We start from the raw sequence: 16,428 nt of genomic DNA on the forward strand, positions 1-16,428 counted from the left end.
CTGTGACCTTCCTTCTGCATCAAGCCCCTCTCTGCAGACGAAGCAGAAAACGGTACACATTGTGCTTCAATCAGGCTACCTTCCTCCGTCCACCACGAAGACAGTCCTTATTCGTTCCTGACTCTGCGCCTGGTCCGGTTAGTATGTGATGCCCCCAGCACAGTACCAGTCTGTCCAGACCCTGCGCGTGCTTCTTAAAGTCCGGTTTGAGTTCCATATCTAACATCGAGCCTTTCTCAAACTCTGGTACCCGATTCATAGTTCACAAGGATTGTGGAATTGTGCTTTTCAACCTGTACTCTTCGGAGCCCTCGTTTCTCTGTGTTGTCTTGGGAGCCGCCACCAGTGTGGAGAGAGAGGCTGGGTAGGAAGGGGTTCTGAAGTCCATGTTCAAGTGCTTCATTCAGCCAAAGCATGTAACCAGGCTGCCTTCTTCCATCACTTAAGAGAGAGAGAAAGGAAAGAGAAGAGGAAAAAGAATCAAGTTGAAACCTTCATTCTATGGATGACAAGACTGAGGTCCACAGGGGTCAGGTCGTCTTCCAAGGTCACCCATCACCTTCATGGCAGCACTGGAACGAGGACCAGGGTCTCCCAGTCACAGCACTGCCCTACCCTCCCAGCCTCAGCTGCCTCCTCTGGACTCGCCAGAAACTCAGGAGAGTGAGCAGAACCCTGGGCTGAAGAGGGTACCAGATCCTGGTGCAGGGTAGGCCGCCTCCTTGTAGAATGATCCTTGGCCAGATCCTTCCCCCTGCTGGGCCTTGGCATCTCTTTAGAGTCAGACAAAACGTCTTTCAAGTCTCTTACTTCCGGCCTGGGATTCTACAACTAGGAGCTCTTAGCCCCTCAGCGCCACCCTTGTCCAATATGGTGGTCACATGCAGCTTTTAAATTTTAAATTAGTTGAAATTACATCACATGAAACATTCACTTTCTCGATCACACTAGCCACCTTTCAAGTGCTCAGTGGCCACACATGGCTTTCACGACTGGGGTGGACATCACAGACCAAACTTTTCCCTTCTCGCCGAGTTCTGCTGGATAGAGCTGCTTCAGAGTAAACGAGTCTCTGTTCCATTATAGATCTTCCATCCCGGCTCCTGGAAGACACAGAGCAGGGATTCTGACTTAGGTACCCGAAGCAACTGGCCCTGGCAAGTCTAGAATACACTCTTGCCAGTTAAATGATAATGAGACACTTACTGTCCAGAAAAAGAGTAAGAGAAACAGAAATAAAAGCCAATTAAATAGCAATGACAAGATTATAATACAGATATAAAATGATCCCGTAAGCTAGGACTTTCTGAAGTGCTGGTGTAGCCGGCTATCTTTCTTTCTTTCTTCCTTTCTTTTTTTTTTTTTAATTCTAAGAAATGGATTGAAAGGAAACATGGGAAATAAGCAAGACTTCTCCCTGAGGGCTTCTAAGACTATCTTTTGCTCTCTCTCCTACAAACGGCTCCAAACACTGTCTTGAAATCCATAATAATCGTGCCTTTGAGGCTGAGTATAGGCCAGTTATCCTGAGCACAAGCATGTCAGTTTAGGGGAAAAAAATCTCCCAGGTCATCAGAGGTAAACCTTCCCTAGTCTTTACCCGATGACAGCTTCCAAGGTTAGAATTTGCACGTTGCTGCCCTCACGCCCAAAATGCGTTTCTGTTCATCAAGAATCCTACCTCCAAGTGGGCAGAATAGCATTGTTCCTTCCTTGTTCTTTTTTTGGTGACAGGTTTCACTCCGAGATTGGGGCCACCCTGACATGATTCTTAAATAACCGCAGCCCCACTCACTTGACTACAGTTGCCTTCAGCTTTAGTTGTAAGGTGCAGACCACATGTGCTGACCTGGGTAGGGCTGCGTAGCCAGTGCTACGGACAGAAGGCCCCTTAACCAGCTCTCTGGAGAAATTCACATCTCTCCTGTCTCTTGTTCTCATCTGGACCAGTGGGGACGAAGCTATTTGAAATCAGGGAAGGAGAATGTTTTCTTCCATTGAATCCTTTGTTAAAAGTTTTGTTTATCAATTTTCCACTATATCTGTTTCTGTTGTTTTTCCTCTCCCGATCTTTCTCTTTTGCTGTCACTCAAGTTAAAAGAACATCTACCCAAAAAAAACAAAAAAAAAACAAAACAAATTAAAATCTGTATCCCAAAATTTCTCTATGGGACAGTAGCATTTAGCAGTTACTTAGAACTTTAACATTTTAGTAAACATATTACCGTTTCCAAATGGGGGAAAAGGACTTAAAAACAGTGTTTCGTGTCCTTTGAAGATGTTTTATTAGTAAACAAGCTCCCAGTGTTGGAATAGGAGCCGAGATGCCGAGCAAGGGTGGGGAGAGCAGAGACGGCACGTGTGGAGGAGGAAAGTGGCCTGAGTGTCTGAAGAGTTAGCCTCGGGACCCAGTCGGAGGTGGCGATGACGCACTGATTATGAAGAAGAAGGTGAAATGGCCTTGCCTCATTCATTATTTCTCTCTCCTAGCCGTGGAAGACAGAAAATTGTTCATAGGAATGGTTTCGAAGAAATGTAACGAGAACGATATCCGGGTGATGTTCTCTCCATTTGGCCAGATAGAAGAATGCCGGATCCTCCGGGGACCCGACGGGCTGAGTCGAGGTGAGTGTGCTCCCTGCAGAGTCTCTGCCCTTAAGTGCTGATTGGAGCTCTGTGTCCCAGTCAAGGTAGACGTAGCTCCCACACTCAGCGAGAGGTCACCCTGAGATACGTCCCGCGGGACGAAGTTATCCAACCCAAACTTTTCACCGTAGCTGGAATGATCACCTTTTACTTCTCAAGTCAAGAAGGTCCTAGTGGCAGCATATTAGCCCAGGTTATCACTGTCAGACGGGAGGCCCACAGGCTGCCCTGCCATTACACATCCCTTTTCAATCTCAGATTGAAGGAGCTTTGGGAGGTATGAGGGAGAGATGGGGAGGGCGAGAGAGAATGTTTGCTGCTCGCATCTTAGTCTTCTGGCTTTCTGCCTGTGCCTGGGAGAATGTTGAGCGTGTGGGCCTCTTGACAGAGAAATAAACCAAGAAAAAAGGCCCCTGTCCCCGCATAGTGCAGAGCAGATACAGACTCAGAGTAACCAGGCCTGTCTCAGGGCGTTAGGGTTTTTTGGCAAAGAGCAAAGCTCCTGGAGTCCTAAACACAGGGGTCCATTAAGTGACAGAGAAGTGACTTCGTCCAGGAGAAGACTGTAGGTTCTTCTTTGTCACCGTGATAGAGGCAAAGGCTGGGGCTTCGAGCGCGGATGAAAACCAGTGTTTCCGCGAGCAGCCACACAAGGTAGCTGGAGATGACTCTCTTCTGTCCACATTTACCTCCCCCTTTGACGGACCCACACGCCTCCCTCCTTAAACCGCTTATAAGGCTTATCACCGTGTTCCCAGCCATCTGACTAGTTTCCTGAGTCAGCCCAGGAGGCCCAGGGGAAGACGCACATGGAAAACACATTTCTCCATTCTCGTAAGAAATCTGTCTTTTTGCAACACAGAGAGGATTTCATTCAATTAATGGGGTTTCCAGGGCAAGTTCCACAGGGCTAATTAGAAATGTCTTTACGTTCCCCATCTCTGGTTCTGGGACTGCACTGCCCGCGCCCCATGTTGAAAGAAAAGTTTAAGCCTTAAGTATCAAGGCACTAGTTTTCATTCATCTCCCTGGTCTTACGTAAGCTCAGCGCCCTGGGAGGAAGAACATTTGTTCTTTTGACTTTTAGACATAAAGCTTCATGATGTCAACTGCTAGAATCGAAGGCACAGGGAACAGAAGTTTTCCACCTACCTCCACCTCCAAAGCCCTGAAACGGAGGTGATCTCGAGGAAAACTAGGAGGAGGAGGAGTAACTCCAAGCTTGTGATGCCTATATTTTCTTCTGAAGGTGGTTTTTAAGAAAAAGAGGAGGAGGAGGCCTGGAAATGACACTTAACACTCACTGAAAGATGGGAGTCTAAAAGCTGAGCAAGACATGATGTTGAGTGGGGTCCCTAAACAGCAGACCCAGTGCCTCAAGCTAATCTGTCACTTACCACGTGTGCCTTTACCAGTGTCACCCGAAATAGTTCCTTGTCCTGGGCACCCGCATCGCCTCTGGTTCCTATCCAGCCTCGCAGGCAGAAGGATACCAGGATTTCTATCCTGGGTCCCTCTGTGCCATCCTGGAGATAACGCACCAGGAGAGCTTATCATCACATCTGATCCAGGAGAGGTAGATAGGTAGACAGACCAGGAGAGCGAATACCACGGGAGAAAGCAGCGGGGCTGAGGAAGAATTAAATAGGCAAGAAAGACAAAAGAATATTTTTGCGATCCCTTTTCTGCTGCCAATTTAGTAATAAGAACCACTATTCTCTCCCTGTGACTATTCTCAGTCACACTTCCGTGTTATCATTGCACTTTTGCATTCGCCAAGGTGTACAGCATGGAGAAAGAGCCGATAGGCACAGTGAAATGTATAGTGCCTTGGAGGTCAGTGACCCTGGGGCCCAGTCCCAGAACTTCTCCTGACATGAATCATGGGCGTGGTCCATTCATTTTCCTATCTCTGTCCCCAGTTTCCACACTCGAAAATGGCAGCAGTCTAAATATCTGCCCTGCTTCTCTGATAGGGCGTGATGAGCTACTGCCATGGTAGGTTTTTTGTAGAAGCAGGCCATCCATAGTGTTTCATAGAGGCCTTGACTATGAAGTAGGAATGCTGGACTTCTGTTTTCCCTCTGCTGATTTACCAACTGATTCTCTGCCTCAATTTCTCCATCTGTCCAATGGGGACAGTGATGAAGAACATTGGTGCCTAGAGATCCTTGAGCGTATGTTAGCTATCTTCGCAGATGAGATTTTTTAAATGGTCAAAACTTTCATAGGAAAGGGTGTCAAGACACTGTACTTGATGGGAGAACCTGACCAATTCCATCTGCCATTTGGTTGATGAACCAGCACTTGATACCAGAAGCAGCCTATTTCTGAAACAAGTGATGGGAGCACTTTCATCAATATTTTATGCAACTGCTGGTTCAATGTAAAGAGTAGAATCCTCCTCCCTGCCCCCCCCCCTTTTTTTTTTAACAGAAAAATAATTTCTGATTTTCTGGCAAACTGATGAGAATTCCCTGTGGCAAAAAAGATAATACTCATTTATTCTCATTTGTTCTGAAATATAAAGACAGTGTTGCGTTTTTCAATTAGCAGGACCCAGGGACTCCTGGATACTGGGGACTGCTCCTAAATCAGTGATTTGTTGAAAGAACAGTTCTCTTTCATGCTACTCTTTTGCTTTCATTAAAGAATTGCAGTTTTCAATCAAATATTAATAAGTGCAGCGCTGCAGATCAGGGGCGCTCAGCATTTCTGGTCTCCACGCCTGTTGCTGGCTCAGCTGTTCACAAAATAAATAAAAATGAAGTGAAATGAAAGCTTGGCTGCTCTGAAAAGTACCTTGTAATACTAAACCAGGGTATAAATTAGTCAGTAGGAAAGGATTTAAATCGAACCATTTGATTATGATGAGGGAGAGGTGCCCTTGAGTGGTTCACTTTTCTTGTTTTTGCTTTTGCCCAGTTCAGCAGCAAGAAGGAAGACAGAGGAGGCAGTTAGTAGCCCTGGGTCCCCAACAGGCGTCTCGTGTAGTTCATTCTCTGCCACATCAGTAGTTGGCATTCCTACCTGGCAGGTGTTAAGCTGAGGTTCCTCCAGGCTGTTGATTCAGTACCCCTGCCCCAAATCAGAGTAGTGGGCTGCCAGCACCCACATCTTTGTACCTATTTAGCTCTGCTGTACTTTCAGTTAGAATCACTGTCTTTTAAAAAAAAAAAAAAAATCATGATCTACACATTGGCAAGAAAGACTATTTTAAAAGTCCCATAGTTATTCACCAGCACCCAGATCTGTGCCATGTTTTAAGATGGGACCTCTCTGCCCCATCCTGCTGGGAAATTGTCATGCCTATACATGGACAGCACCTGCCAAGCCTGTTGAAACCACTCAACAAACATTAGGACTCTGCCTCGCTTTACGCTGTATGCCCACATCTAAACGTGCATTTTTTCCCCTTTGGGGGCGGTAACCCATTCTGCCGTTTTTTTCTGATTTGGAAAGCCTGGTTTGAGATGCTTTCAAGCCCCTCATGATACTCAGATCCTTCTGCAGTGGCAGATCCACCTCTCAGGCCCACTGTGTGAGCCTTCATTGAGAAAGCAAGCAGGGTAGCACAAGCCCACACATGGCAAGTGAAATGAGATGTTTGCTCTCAGAATCAAAGCTTGAGGCTTCTGAGCCAACATATTTACTGGACAGTGTCACCTTAGCATGTTGATTTCCTAAAATACACATGTTCTCACTTACCCACAGTCCCACGGTCAGATTGGACTATTTGGGTACAATCTGCCAGGTTTGCTGCACCATAGCAACTGAATATCTGTAACTCAGAGACAATGAAGGGGTTGATTTCATTTTTCTTTCCCATAAACTGCAGTCAAATCTTCACTGCCATTTAAGGTAACTTTCTGCTGGTTTAAGAATATTCCAGCTGTGTTTATGGTGTTCCAGCATTCTCCTGCCAAAACCTTTGACAAATGAATTGGCGGTATCTTCAGGGATGTTAGCGACCACAGACTGGATTTAGCCATTAAATCCTCATTTGTTTTCGTTATATCTGATCGGGATATTGGGAGAGGGCTTTTGACTTTTAAAACGTACATGGAGAGGACTCAGTTTTGATCGTGACATTTTAGTCTTGCCCACGTGGTACCCAAATGTTCAGATATGTGGAAACCTTTATCAGATGCCCCCTGGGTTATTAAATGCATCTTGTCATGCTGCTCTGGGTACAGTCTCCCAACCTCATCTCAAGGATGAGATTTTTGCCAACTATTAAGTCCTAGTCTGCACTCAGCCTCAGGTGCCATGAATGAAAGATCTCTCCATGCCAATTTTAAATAAACTAACCCAGCGTTGGGAATTGCACATTAGAGTATTATTTTTGATGCTCCAATGTTATACTCATAGCATATGTTTAAACCCTGCCATTGCTCAAAAGATACTGAGAGGGAAAATTGGCTGCATTAAGATCTTTCTACAGCTGAAGAGGAATTTATAAACAAGTTTTCCATAGGCTGAAATCTTCTCAGCCACACAAGTTATTTTAAATTATGCTTCCTTCAGTTGAAATATAGCAGCTGTTGCTCCTCTTTCAAAGAAGAAGCAGAAAAGCAAGAGACCCTGGCATCATTGTATGTGCTTTTAAAAGTGCCTCTACTTTTTTCATTACTTTCTCTCTCTCTCTCTCTCTCTCTCTCTCTCTCTCTCTCTCTCTCTCTCTCTCTCTCTCTCTCTCTCTCCCCCCTTCTTTTTGATGCAGAGCAAGAATTCATCTAGTTCTCTCAAAATTCTCATGTAGCCTAGAGAAAAGGTAGAACACCTGAGTTAAGATATCCTTTCAACTGAAATGACAAGTGTAATAGCTGGGTTCCAAAATCTGCTCTGTGACAGGGCTCTGTGCTTTCCTTAGATCCTGTCTGTAGGAGGAAATGACTTTGAGAAACCTTTCCCCAGTCAATCATTTATCTATTTTAGCAGCAAGAAGACAACCTCACCGAAATAGAAGGAATTCAGCTCCTTTCATTTCTATGAGCAATCTCTGACACTCTGAAAGTAGAGACAATAAATAGTGGCAAGCTAAATTACAGGTTGGACACATTTACAGAGGGAATTTTTACCTTTTTTTTTTTTTTTTTTGCTGTTATGTATTTGGAAGCTTTGAGACAGTAATATATGGGCTATCTTACCCCACCCCCCAAAAATAGCTTTATTGTCTTGGTACCTATTCTTTTTTTTCTCCCAATCTAAGTTCTCCAGCATTTTGGTCGGTCACCAGCATGCGCAACAGTCTAGAACAGTTGAGGGCTAACCCTGTAAGATCGGAGCAGTTGTCCGTCAAGACCCTGTAGACTCTGCTGTACCCAGAAGCTCATCTTTAGAGAGAGAAGAGGACAACTGACCTAAGTCATTTCTGTCCAGCGGGAAGTCATCTGGTTGGTTTGTAGAAGAAGCCAGCAGCCCATTTTGACTGTAGGAGCTTGTGTGACCCTACGTTAGTGAAAAGCGCAGATTTGAGGGCCCACCCCGAAGCCAGTGTTTTCAGTGGTGCTGAAAAGAAAATGAAAATATAGCCAGGACCTCCTGTTTTAGAGATGTTACGAAGGTTAACTGGCTACCAACCCGTGGAACATTTGGCTCTGAAGTTGCTTAGCTTCATCCAGAGCGGCAGAGAGAGTGAATCTTTCAGCATGTGCTCCCACTTTATAAATGACAGTAATTTTCTCCCTTAAGTAATTGAACACAGCACCCAGTAGGGAACTTGACAGAGTCCCTAGGAGGCAAGTTCTCTCTTACTGCACCACTGCCGGTAGAATAAAAAAGTTAAAGGAGTCATCAGATTTGTCAGATCATTTTTTGGATGGGATGAGGAGTGTATAATTAAAAGCATCAGTCAACCTTTTAGTTGCAGGTTTCATAGAGGAAGGGGCAATGGTTCCAGTTTATAGAGAGATCATTTCATTGTTCTCTTGCTCAGACTTTTCTTTTGAGACCTGTTAATTGCTCGATCTTTCTCCCGAAGTTACTTACAAAAGCTCTGCCTGCTCTGAAATTGTGGTAAATGCATAAGCTCTGCCTTATTGATTTTTGTTGACATTTTACATTTTTTTATGCATTCTTAACCTCCGTTTAGAAGCTGTTGGTTTGGCACATGCTCCCAGATAATAAGAGCAAGCAAAGTGAATGAAACAGGCTTCTTGACTCTTACAAGTAGAGTTAGTCTGGGCTTCCTGTGGCCTCAAATATGCCTCCATTAGATGATTTGCTTGTGCCTCTACTATAGCCTCCAGACAGGAAATGAAGGGACTTCCCCGGCGGTCCAGTGGTTAGGATTCTGCACTTTCACTGCCAAGGGCACAGGTTTGATCCCTGGTCTGGGAACTAAGATCCCGCAAGCCACGCAGCACCAAATTTTTTTTTTTTTTAATTTTTAAAATAAAGAAATGAAAAAGAAAAATCTCTTAGCGTTATTTCCTCTGTTAATAGTACCAGTGATCATCACAATCTTCATGAGATACTACTTTGAAACAGATGGTAAATTTGGGACTCTGTCATTTTAGAGCTGAGTCTATTTCAGTATGGAGCCAGCAGAGGTCCTGTTGTAGGTCTCACACTGTCTCACGCACATCATCTAGATGCCTTAGAGAAGGCTGCCCAGCTGCTTCTGTTGATGACAAAAGCCACAGCCACTGTAGGTACAGGCAGCATGTTGAAACAGTCAGCTTCACCAGCTGCTGTAACATCAGAAAAACCATAGGAAATAGCTTGGCATTCTTAGTGAGCTAGACGTCGGGCTTCAGTGAGGACAACTTAGCGGAGGTGAATGAGATGAACCTCCCATGTACAGAGAGTTTTTGTGTATTAAAAATTACAGCATGATGCAAAAAAAAAAATGCATTGACTTATTTTCATGACTGGTTGTTGGTGTGCTTTGGGGGTAGTGGGCAGGCATTGCTTTCTCTTACTGCTGTTTGACTGAAACGTGCTAATACAGTATTGACTTGATAATCTCACCAGGTACCCATGCAGAGCAAACAAAGAAAATGTATTTAATGGCTCCCACAGTGACTCCCATACACCAAGCCATCCGCTGGTTGTCTGGATGTAGAATGTTCTGTTTGGCTTCCCGGCCACAGAGGCGACCATCTCACGTGATTGGTGCCAGAATTCCACTTTTGTGCACTCGCTCTGAGATGACAAGCTTCAGCCCCTCAGTGTTTAGATCTGCTTCATTTGGAAATCTTTTAAGTAGTAATAATAATAATGTTTTCAGGCAATTGAGTGGAACACTAAATTATTCTCTGATACCTAAGTTCAAACTGTGCAAGGCTAAAGAAGCTGAAAATCAATGCACTTTTAAAGTCATTAGAGATCATAAGTGAAATAGTCAGCGTTGCTTTAGCTAAGCTTTTAGTGTGCCGTGGTATTATTATAAAATCAGCCTGAATCTGCATTAATTTCACAGTCTTTTTCTCTGAGAAGCCCAAGGGTGCATGATGAATAAAATGTAAATTTCAGAAGGCGGTGCTTTTATTAGTGGAAAGGGCAGTGAGCCATGTAGCTGGAACAGTGACCTGCGTGGTAGCCGCCAGCACTGCGGCCCGAAGCAGGAACAAGCACTGCAGATTCCAGTTATTTTACAGCTGGGGAAACAAAATAGCCATGGAGAGTTCTGTGGGTCTCAGGGGAGGCATTCAGAGAAATATACATTGTCTTGTGTATGTTACACTTGAGGTGGAATCTCTGATAAGAATCCACAAGTCACAGCTTAGAGTCTTGAAGGTTTGATACAAATAAGAAATCCAATGCAAATGTTTAAATTTTACTTCATATACACGGTTGAATATTCCCAGAGTTAACAGAGCGTTTGTTTTTGTTCATCATTAACAGTTACCAAGTAGTCTGTACAGGATTTGGGTATATTTGTTTGCATTTGAATAGCATGAGTGTATATTTTTATACATACATCTATTTTTTTTAACTACCCAGAAGAGATGAGGTATATTTATTTGCTGACATTTCGAGCTGTTGGAATCTAGTTGCTAATTTGCCCTGGGTGCGAGGATTTTACTGTTTGCTGCTTAAAAATCAAGCCTCATGTTTGAAATACAGAGAGCCGGAATGGGTAGATGCCCTAAGTCAAGACAGTCAGACAAGGAGAAAATGTAAAATCGCAACTTTTTATTTTAGAAAATGCAAACTAGGTCTTGCTCATTTCAACCCCCCCCCACCCCCACCCCCCGCCCCAACCATGGCTTAAAAAAAGGAAGTACCCAGCCTCCTTCCCCTGGACTCCATTTAAAAAATAAATAAACTAATCCATCAGTAAATCTTTCTGCTGTGGTCAGATTAGCAAGTCAGCACTGTAAGTTAAAAAGCAACACGAGGTAAAAACCACAGAGAGAAGTTGTTGATTTCATGTACTACTGAGAACAGTGTCGTCCTGTGGCAGTTCTCGTAGACTGTGTTGGTTTAACAAGCGTCCAAACCTTTTGTCTTGTTGTTTTTTGTCTTTCCTGCTCCCTGTCCCCTTGTTTCCCACAGGCTGTGCGTTTGTCACATTTTCTACAAGGGCAATGGCACAGAATGCAATCAAAGCCATGCATCAGTCTCAGACCATGGAGGTACTGTATCATCTGCCCTTTCTTTGTTTTCTTTGTGCAAATGGTGGGGAATGGAAAGCAATTCTCTCCTGTGTGGATTGTTCACATGACAATCACAGATGTAAACTTTCACCATCTCTCTCTCTTCATTCATTCATATTCCTTCTTCCTTAATCTCTCTCCTTCTCCCTCTCTCTCTCTCCCTCCCTCTGAATTTCTCCCCTGATGACTGGAAATGCACTTAGTAAAACCTTCCACTTGCTCTATATTCCTTTTTGAGCCTTTTATTGCAGTGGCCCAGGTCCTGCCGTGTAAAGTTCATGATGCAATTTAAACCGAGCATCCTTCTGTACCTCAAGGATCAAGTACGTTCCCCAGCCCCAGGGGTGGGATGGGTAGAACATTAACAGACCCCTTTCCAAATTGCAGCTGGCCCTGTGCTAAATCACAGGGTTCTTTCATTTCTTTTTTATTTTCTTCTTAATGCGGGGTCAAGTTATCTTTAATCGAGACAAACAGAATTGTTTTTGCGTCAAGAATGTTGGAGAAAGTTAAGACTTCTCCCACCTCATTGAACCAGTGCAAATGTTCACGTATGAGAGTCCCCCGAAAAATTAGATTTTCCCCCTTACTAAAAAATGAACAATAACCAAGAAATTCAAAGGCTCAAATGTGATCTCCTAATGAGAGATAGTGGCTTTCGGGGAAGAGAAATAGGCTGGCGTGGGTCCACAAATGTAGACAATGGCTCTGTACTTTGAGTCTGTGATTCGGGTCATGGCCTTTCGGAATTTTGCACAAAAACATTCCAAGAGTGATATGCTGTTACTTATTCTGTATTGTCTGATAGAATCCTTTGGGAGTGCATGTTCTGCTGTATTATGTAAACTGTATCTTTGTGTATGGGTGATCTTTTCTGGAGGTGGCTTTGTAGTGTTACCCGAAGTTACGTTTTTCATCTTTTGAAAAAAAAATTGTTTTCAGTTTTATTTAATGTGCCAAAAAGTTCTTTATTGATCGTTTGAGCTTCTTTTTTGCCTCCACTTTTGGGGGGTTTTAATTTTTTTTTTTTTTTTTTTTTTGTTCATTTGTTTGTTTTTTGCAATGCTGCATCTCCCGAAGCATGCCGGGAGCTTAGTGATCTTTATGGGTCTTGTTTTGTGGGCAACCTTTTTCTAGGGAGCCAAAGGGTGGGTGGAAGCGGGGGGTAAAGAGTGTGCATGGCATTGTCATTAAGTGTTTACTGTACTTTTCTGAGTTTTTATATCAGCATTGCAAAGCCTATTGTCTTTTTCGAACTTCCTTTTGACTTTAATATTCCTAACATATCTTATATAATCACTGTGTTTTCCTTTCAGTGCAATGCATTTTTAAGACACTCACACCCCCCTACGTGAAGGCAAGCTCAGGTGAAAATCGGCCACAATAAGAGAGAATTAGCAGGATTTGAAATGTCTAGGAATCCAATCTTGAACAACACGCAGTTACACACGTGATCATGTTTTTGTCCCCTCCCCCTACCCTTTCCCTTACCTTGGGGGGCTCCATTATCGGGGATCAGCCTGGTTTCCAGCTACCTATCAGTCTGGAGATGAAATGAAAGTACTGTTAAGAAAAAGGAAGTCTTGACCTGTATTTATTATCTTCCATATATATATGTGTTTCATTCTGAAAGATTTTTATTTCCTGTAATTGAGTGATTTGTACCTAAATTGGTCTCACCTTAGATGATTTTGTAACCTCAATTCTTTCAGCTCTGTTGGAAACATTGCCACCCCAGTTCCTTCACCCAGGGCCCCCTGCCCGAGTGGGAGGTCTGTGCTCTCCTGGGTCCCTACGGAAGGAGAGCACGAGAAAATACAGCAGAACTGGGTATGAACCCGAATCGAGAAAATAACAGGCTCTCAGAGTGAAAAGAATTTGCTGTAGAGAATGGGGCTTATTTATTCTTCAGAAATCCTTGATCCTGTGTTAATACTGCTATTATCAGAAAACAGATTTGATGCACTTGTTTTTAAATCTGGACTTCCATGCTTAATCAGAGGAGCCCTCAGACACTTAAATTTCTTGTTTAATTCAAAAATATTGACATTTAAACAGAAGATTATATATTATGCAGTCTCATTATACTTGTACCACTGCAGTTTGTTTTCTTTTTTTGAATTAATTACATTATTTTCAGGACTCTGGCTTACATCTTCCACCAAGATGTATGATCTAAGAGATGTGAATTCAAAATGGTGTCACTGTTAAAGTTTAAAAGAACATGTTATTTTAAAAATCATTAATCTTTATATGGTACCTTGATTTTCCCGCTTTCCTCCAATCTCTCCCCACCCTGTTTTCCCCTTTCATGGTTTATACAACTCATTTTTGAACTGTAATCATTGGCCTGATTTTCTGCTTTTATATCATTTTTTGGTATTTAAGGAAGAAAAAAGCCAACCATAAATGAACTGTTAGGAGGAGATGCTATAATTTGTTATGGGACAAATTTGATACAATAACAACCCTTTCCATGCAAAGCCCTTGCTCTCTGTAATTTCCGTCTTCAGAGTGGTTTTGCTGTCTTTAAAGTGATGAAAGCGCTGAAATACGGAGCAGATGAAGAACAATGAAGTATAGATTTTTTAAATGGTGGAAATATTGCTTTTATGCAATTTACTGACTCCTAACATCTGTGCCGTGACTGTGACTCCCAGAGCTGAAGACCAGTCCGCTGGAGGTTCAACACCAGTCACCTCACTTTTCTCACATGTTGGGGGGTAACAGCAGGCATGATAGCTTCACGTATGCATCGTTCCATCCCCAGTAGCTACCCAACGTGATAAGAAAAAAATGCAACTTTGTTTTCTAGGAGAAAGAAAAATAACCCACAGGGAAGGGAAAAGCTCATTTAAATAGGCATATTAAATTTCTGGGAGGAGAAGAGAGAGGTCTGTTATCATGCTGAGTTTCAATAAAAAGTGGGGTTTTTTAAAATCACTTGGGTGGAATTAACTTCTTTTTATCTCAGCAAAATTTCACAGCTTTAATTGTGATGGAATGTTTAGCAAGCTAAACAGAGAGGGAAGAGAGTTGGTTTCTGCTGAGTATTTGCCAAGTGGCGAATGTTGAAAAGGTGCTTTCGAAAGGAAGTCCTCCTGCCTGAGGTGTCAGGCCCTTACTTTCCCTAATGATTTTCTCCGTATCAGACATGAATTGGTCCTGTTATATAACCCTTGGCCATTTCTCACTCACTACCTCTGCTCCTGCCTTTTAAAGGAAATGAACACAGAAGCTCCTAGAACAGCGAGATTGATTAGGAAAAGAAGCTAAGTAGACATCTCCTCCTGCCATTTGAGATGTATCTCCTTGGTCTAGAATGCTCCTGATATTTTCTTTTTGATTTGTGGTAGCTCCTGGGATTACAGCTAGAGTAGATGTGATACAGAAGGAAGAGAACCCCTTCTGAAAACATGGGGACAGTGACACTGGTCCATGCCTGTGTCCCCTGAAAATCTCCTTCCTTCATCCATGTTCCTAAAATGAAACCCACTTCTCCCGATTATATTACTGGGTCTGTATGATTCCTACAGTTCCAAAGTTCAAAAATGCTTAACTGAACATTGGAAAGAGTGGGAAAAAAAGACATGAACGACAGGCATTTTCATTCCCATTACAGCATTTCGTTCCCCTCCTTTGTCCCCTGCTCGCACGTGGAAACAGGCAGACACACCAGGACAAGTCCATCTTTCAGACAAGCGAACCGTGAAGCTTAATTAAAGAACAATGATAAGGTCTCTTGTCTCTGAGGAGGTCCTGGGATGGTCGAAGGAAGACCCATGAAGAGAGAAGGCGAGGCAGTGTAATAATCAGAGCACGAGCACAAATGGCTTCATCGACCACCAGAGCCCCAAAGACACCAGTGACAGGATCTGGAATTTTCTGTTGGTGGTACTATTCAGAGAAGAAGAAGGACCATCAAACCATTTAAAAACGAGGCCAGACCATCCCCTGTGCTCCAGAATAGTTCAGAAAGCTAGGCCCCGAGCTGAGTGTCCTGAGCGGAGTGGACCAGCCTGTAACCCCCTCTCCACTTTCCGCTGTGTCTGACCACAGGGCTGCTCTTCACCGATTGTGGTGAAGTTCGCCGATACTCAGAAGGACAAGGAGCAAAGGCGCCTCCAGCAGCAGCTGGCGCAGCAGATGCAGCAGCTCAACACTGCCACCTGGGGGAACCTGACGGGTCTGGGCGGCCTCACCCCGCAGTACCTGGCGGTAAGTTCTTGGAGGTGGGGGGGGGGGGCGTGGGGGGGCATGTGGTCCCCAGGAGAGAGGAGCACACCCAGTGGAGCTCTTACAGGCTCCTTGGCCCCTAAGTGCACCCAAAGCTCATCTTCGGGACATTATGAATGCCAGGAAATTCCTGAAGTCAGCGTCGATGAAGAATATTTTTCCAGGTGAAGCTGATTAGCATGGGAACAGGACTCTTCATTCTAGCCGCATGGAGGCTGAGCAGGGCCCCCCAGGGCTGAGTGTCTAACCTGTGTTTCAGCACAAACTCCAGTGTTGGCAGGGGTGCGGCATGCGTGATAGATGATGATTTAACGGCGCTGAGGCAGCCATGGTTGGCACTCTGACCACCTCCCTGGTCGGTCCGTTCCACATCAGGACCTCAGACGGAACTTTCCTTCACTGGGTCCTCCCAGTGGAGCGATGTCAACTAAATTCAAATGTTTCTTTATCTATTTGAAACCCAAAACTCAGATCCTGTTTCAGGCCAAATCGACCCAATTCTTTAACCATCCCTTACATTTCATTGTTTCTAAACTTTCACTTCCTTGTTTTTTTCTGTTGTGCTGCCTGTTTTACTTTGCCAGTGTCTTTATTAAAATGCCATAATCAGAATGTAAGACAATTCCTCCCAGGAGGATCCAAACAGCATGAGCAGTGACCCCCTATTGTGGACTTTAAAATATCTTAATGTAGCTTGAGAGCAATGGAAGGCAGCTCGTACTCCTCTAAGGTTTTATTTATTTTTACTTGAACTACTGCTAAAGCATGCTACTCTACCCCACTTTTCTGCTTTGGAACCTAAATGCTGGACTACACATTTATTAATATAATTTCATAGTGTGCCTTTGGACCTTTTATTCTAGCCTGTGTGTGTGTGTGTCCATCCGTCCGTCCTAATTCTGTCCTGACATTTGAACTGTCCCTCTCAGGATTGTATGAC

General features: G+C 43.8%; 1 protein-coding gene across 2 annotated transcripts in view; it reads left to right on the top strand.

Annotated features, from left to right (window-relative positions):
* The window catches only part of CELF2 (CUGBP Elav-like family member 2), a 527,561-nt gene that overhangs the window by 450,369 nt on the left and 60,764 nt on the right, over window positions 1-16,428 (top strand). For both annotated transcript variants that reach the window (XM_068560092.1, XM_068560100.1), the window contains 3 exons: window positions 2,491-2,625; window positions 11,152-11,231; window positions 15,312-15,470. In XM_068560092.1, the coding sequence (XP_068416193.1) occupies window positions 2,491-2,625; window positions 11,152-11,231; window positions 15,312-15,470 (374 nt within the window). The remainder of the gene's footprint in view (window positions 1-2,490; window positions 2,626-11,151; window positions 11,232-15,311; window positions 15,471-16,428) is intronic.

Source organism: Eschrichtius robustus, chromosome 1 (assembly GCF_028021215.1).
Source record: "Eschrichtius robustus isolate mEscRob2 chromosome 1, mEscRob2.pri, whole genome shotgun sequence".
In the NCBI taxonomy this organism is placed as follows: domain Eukaryota; kingdom Metazoa; phylum Chordata; class Mammalia; order Artiodactyla; family Eschrichtiidae; genus Eschrichtius; species Eschrichtius robustus.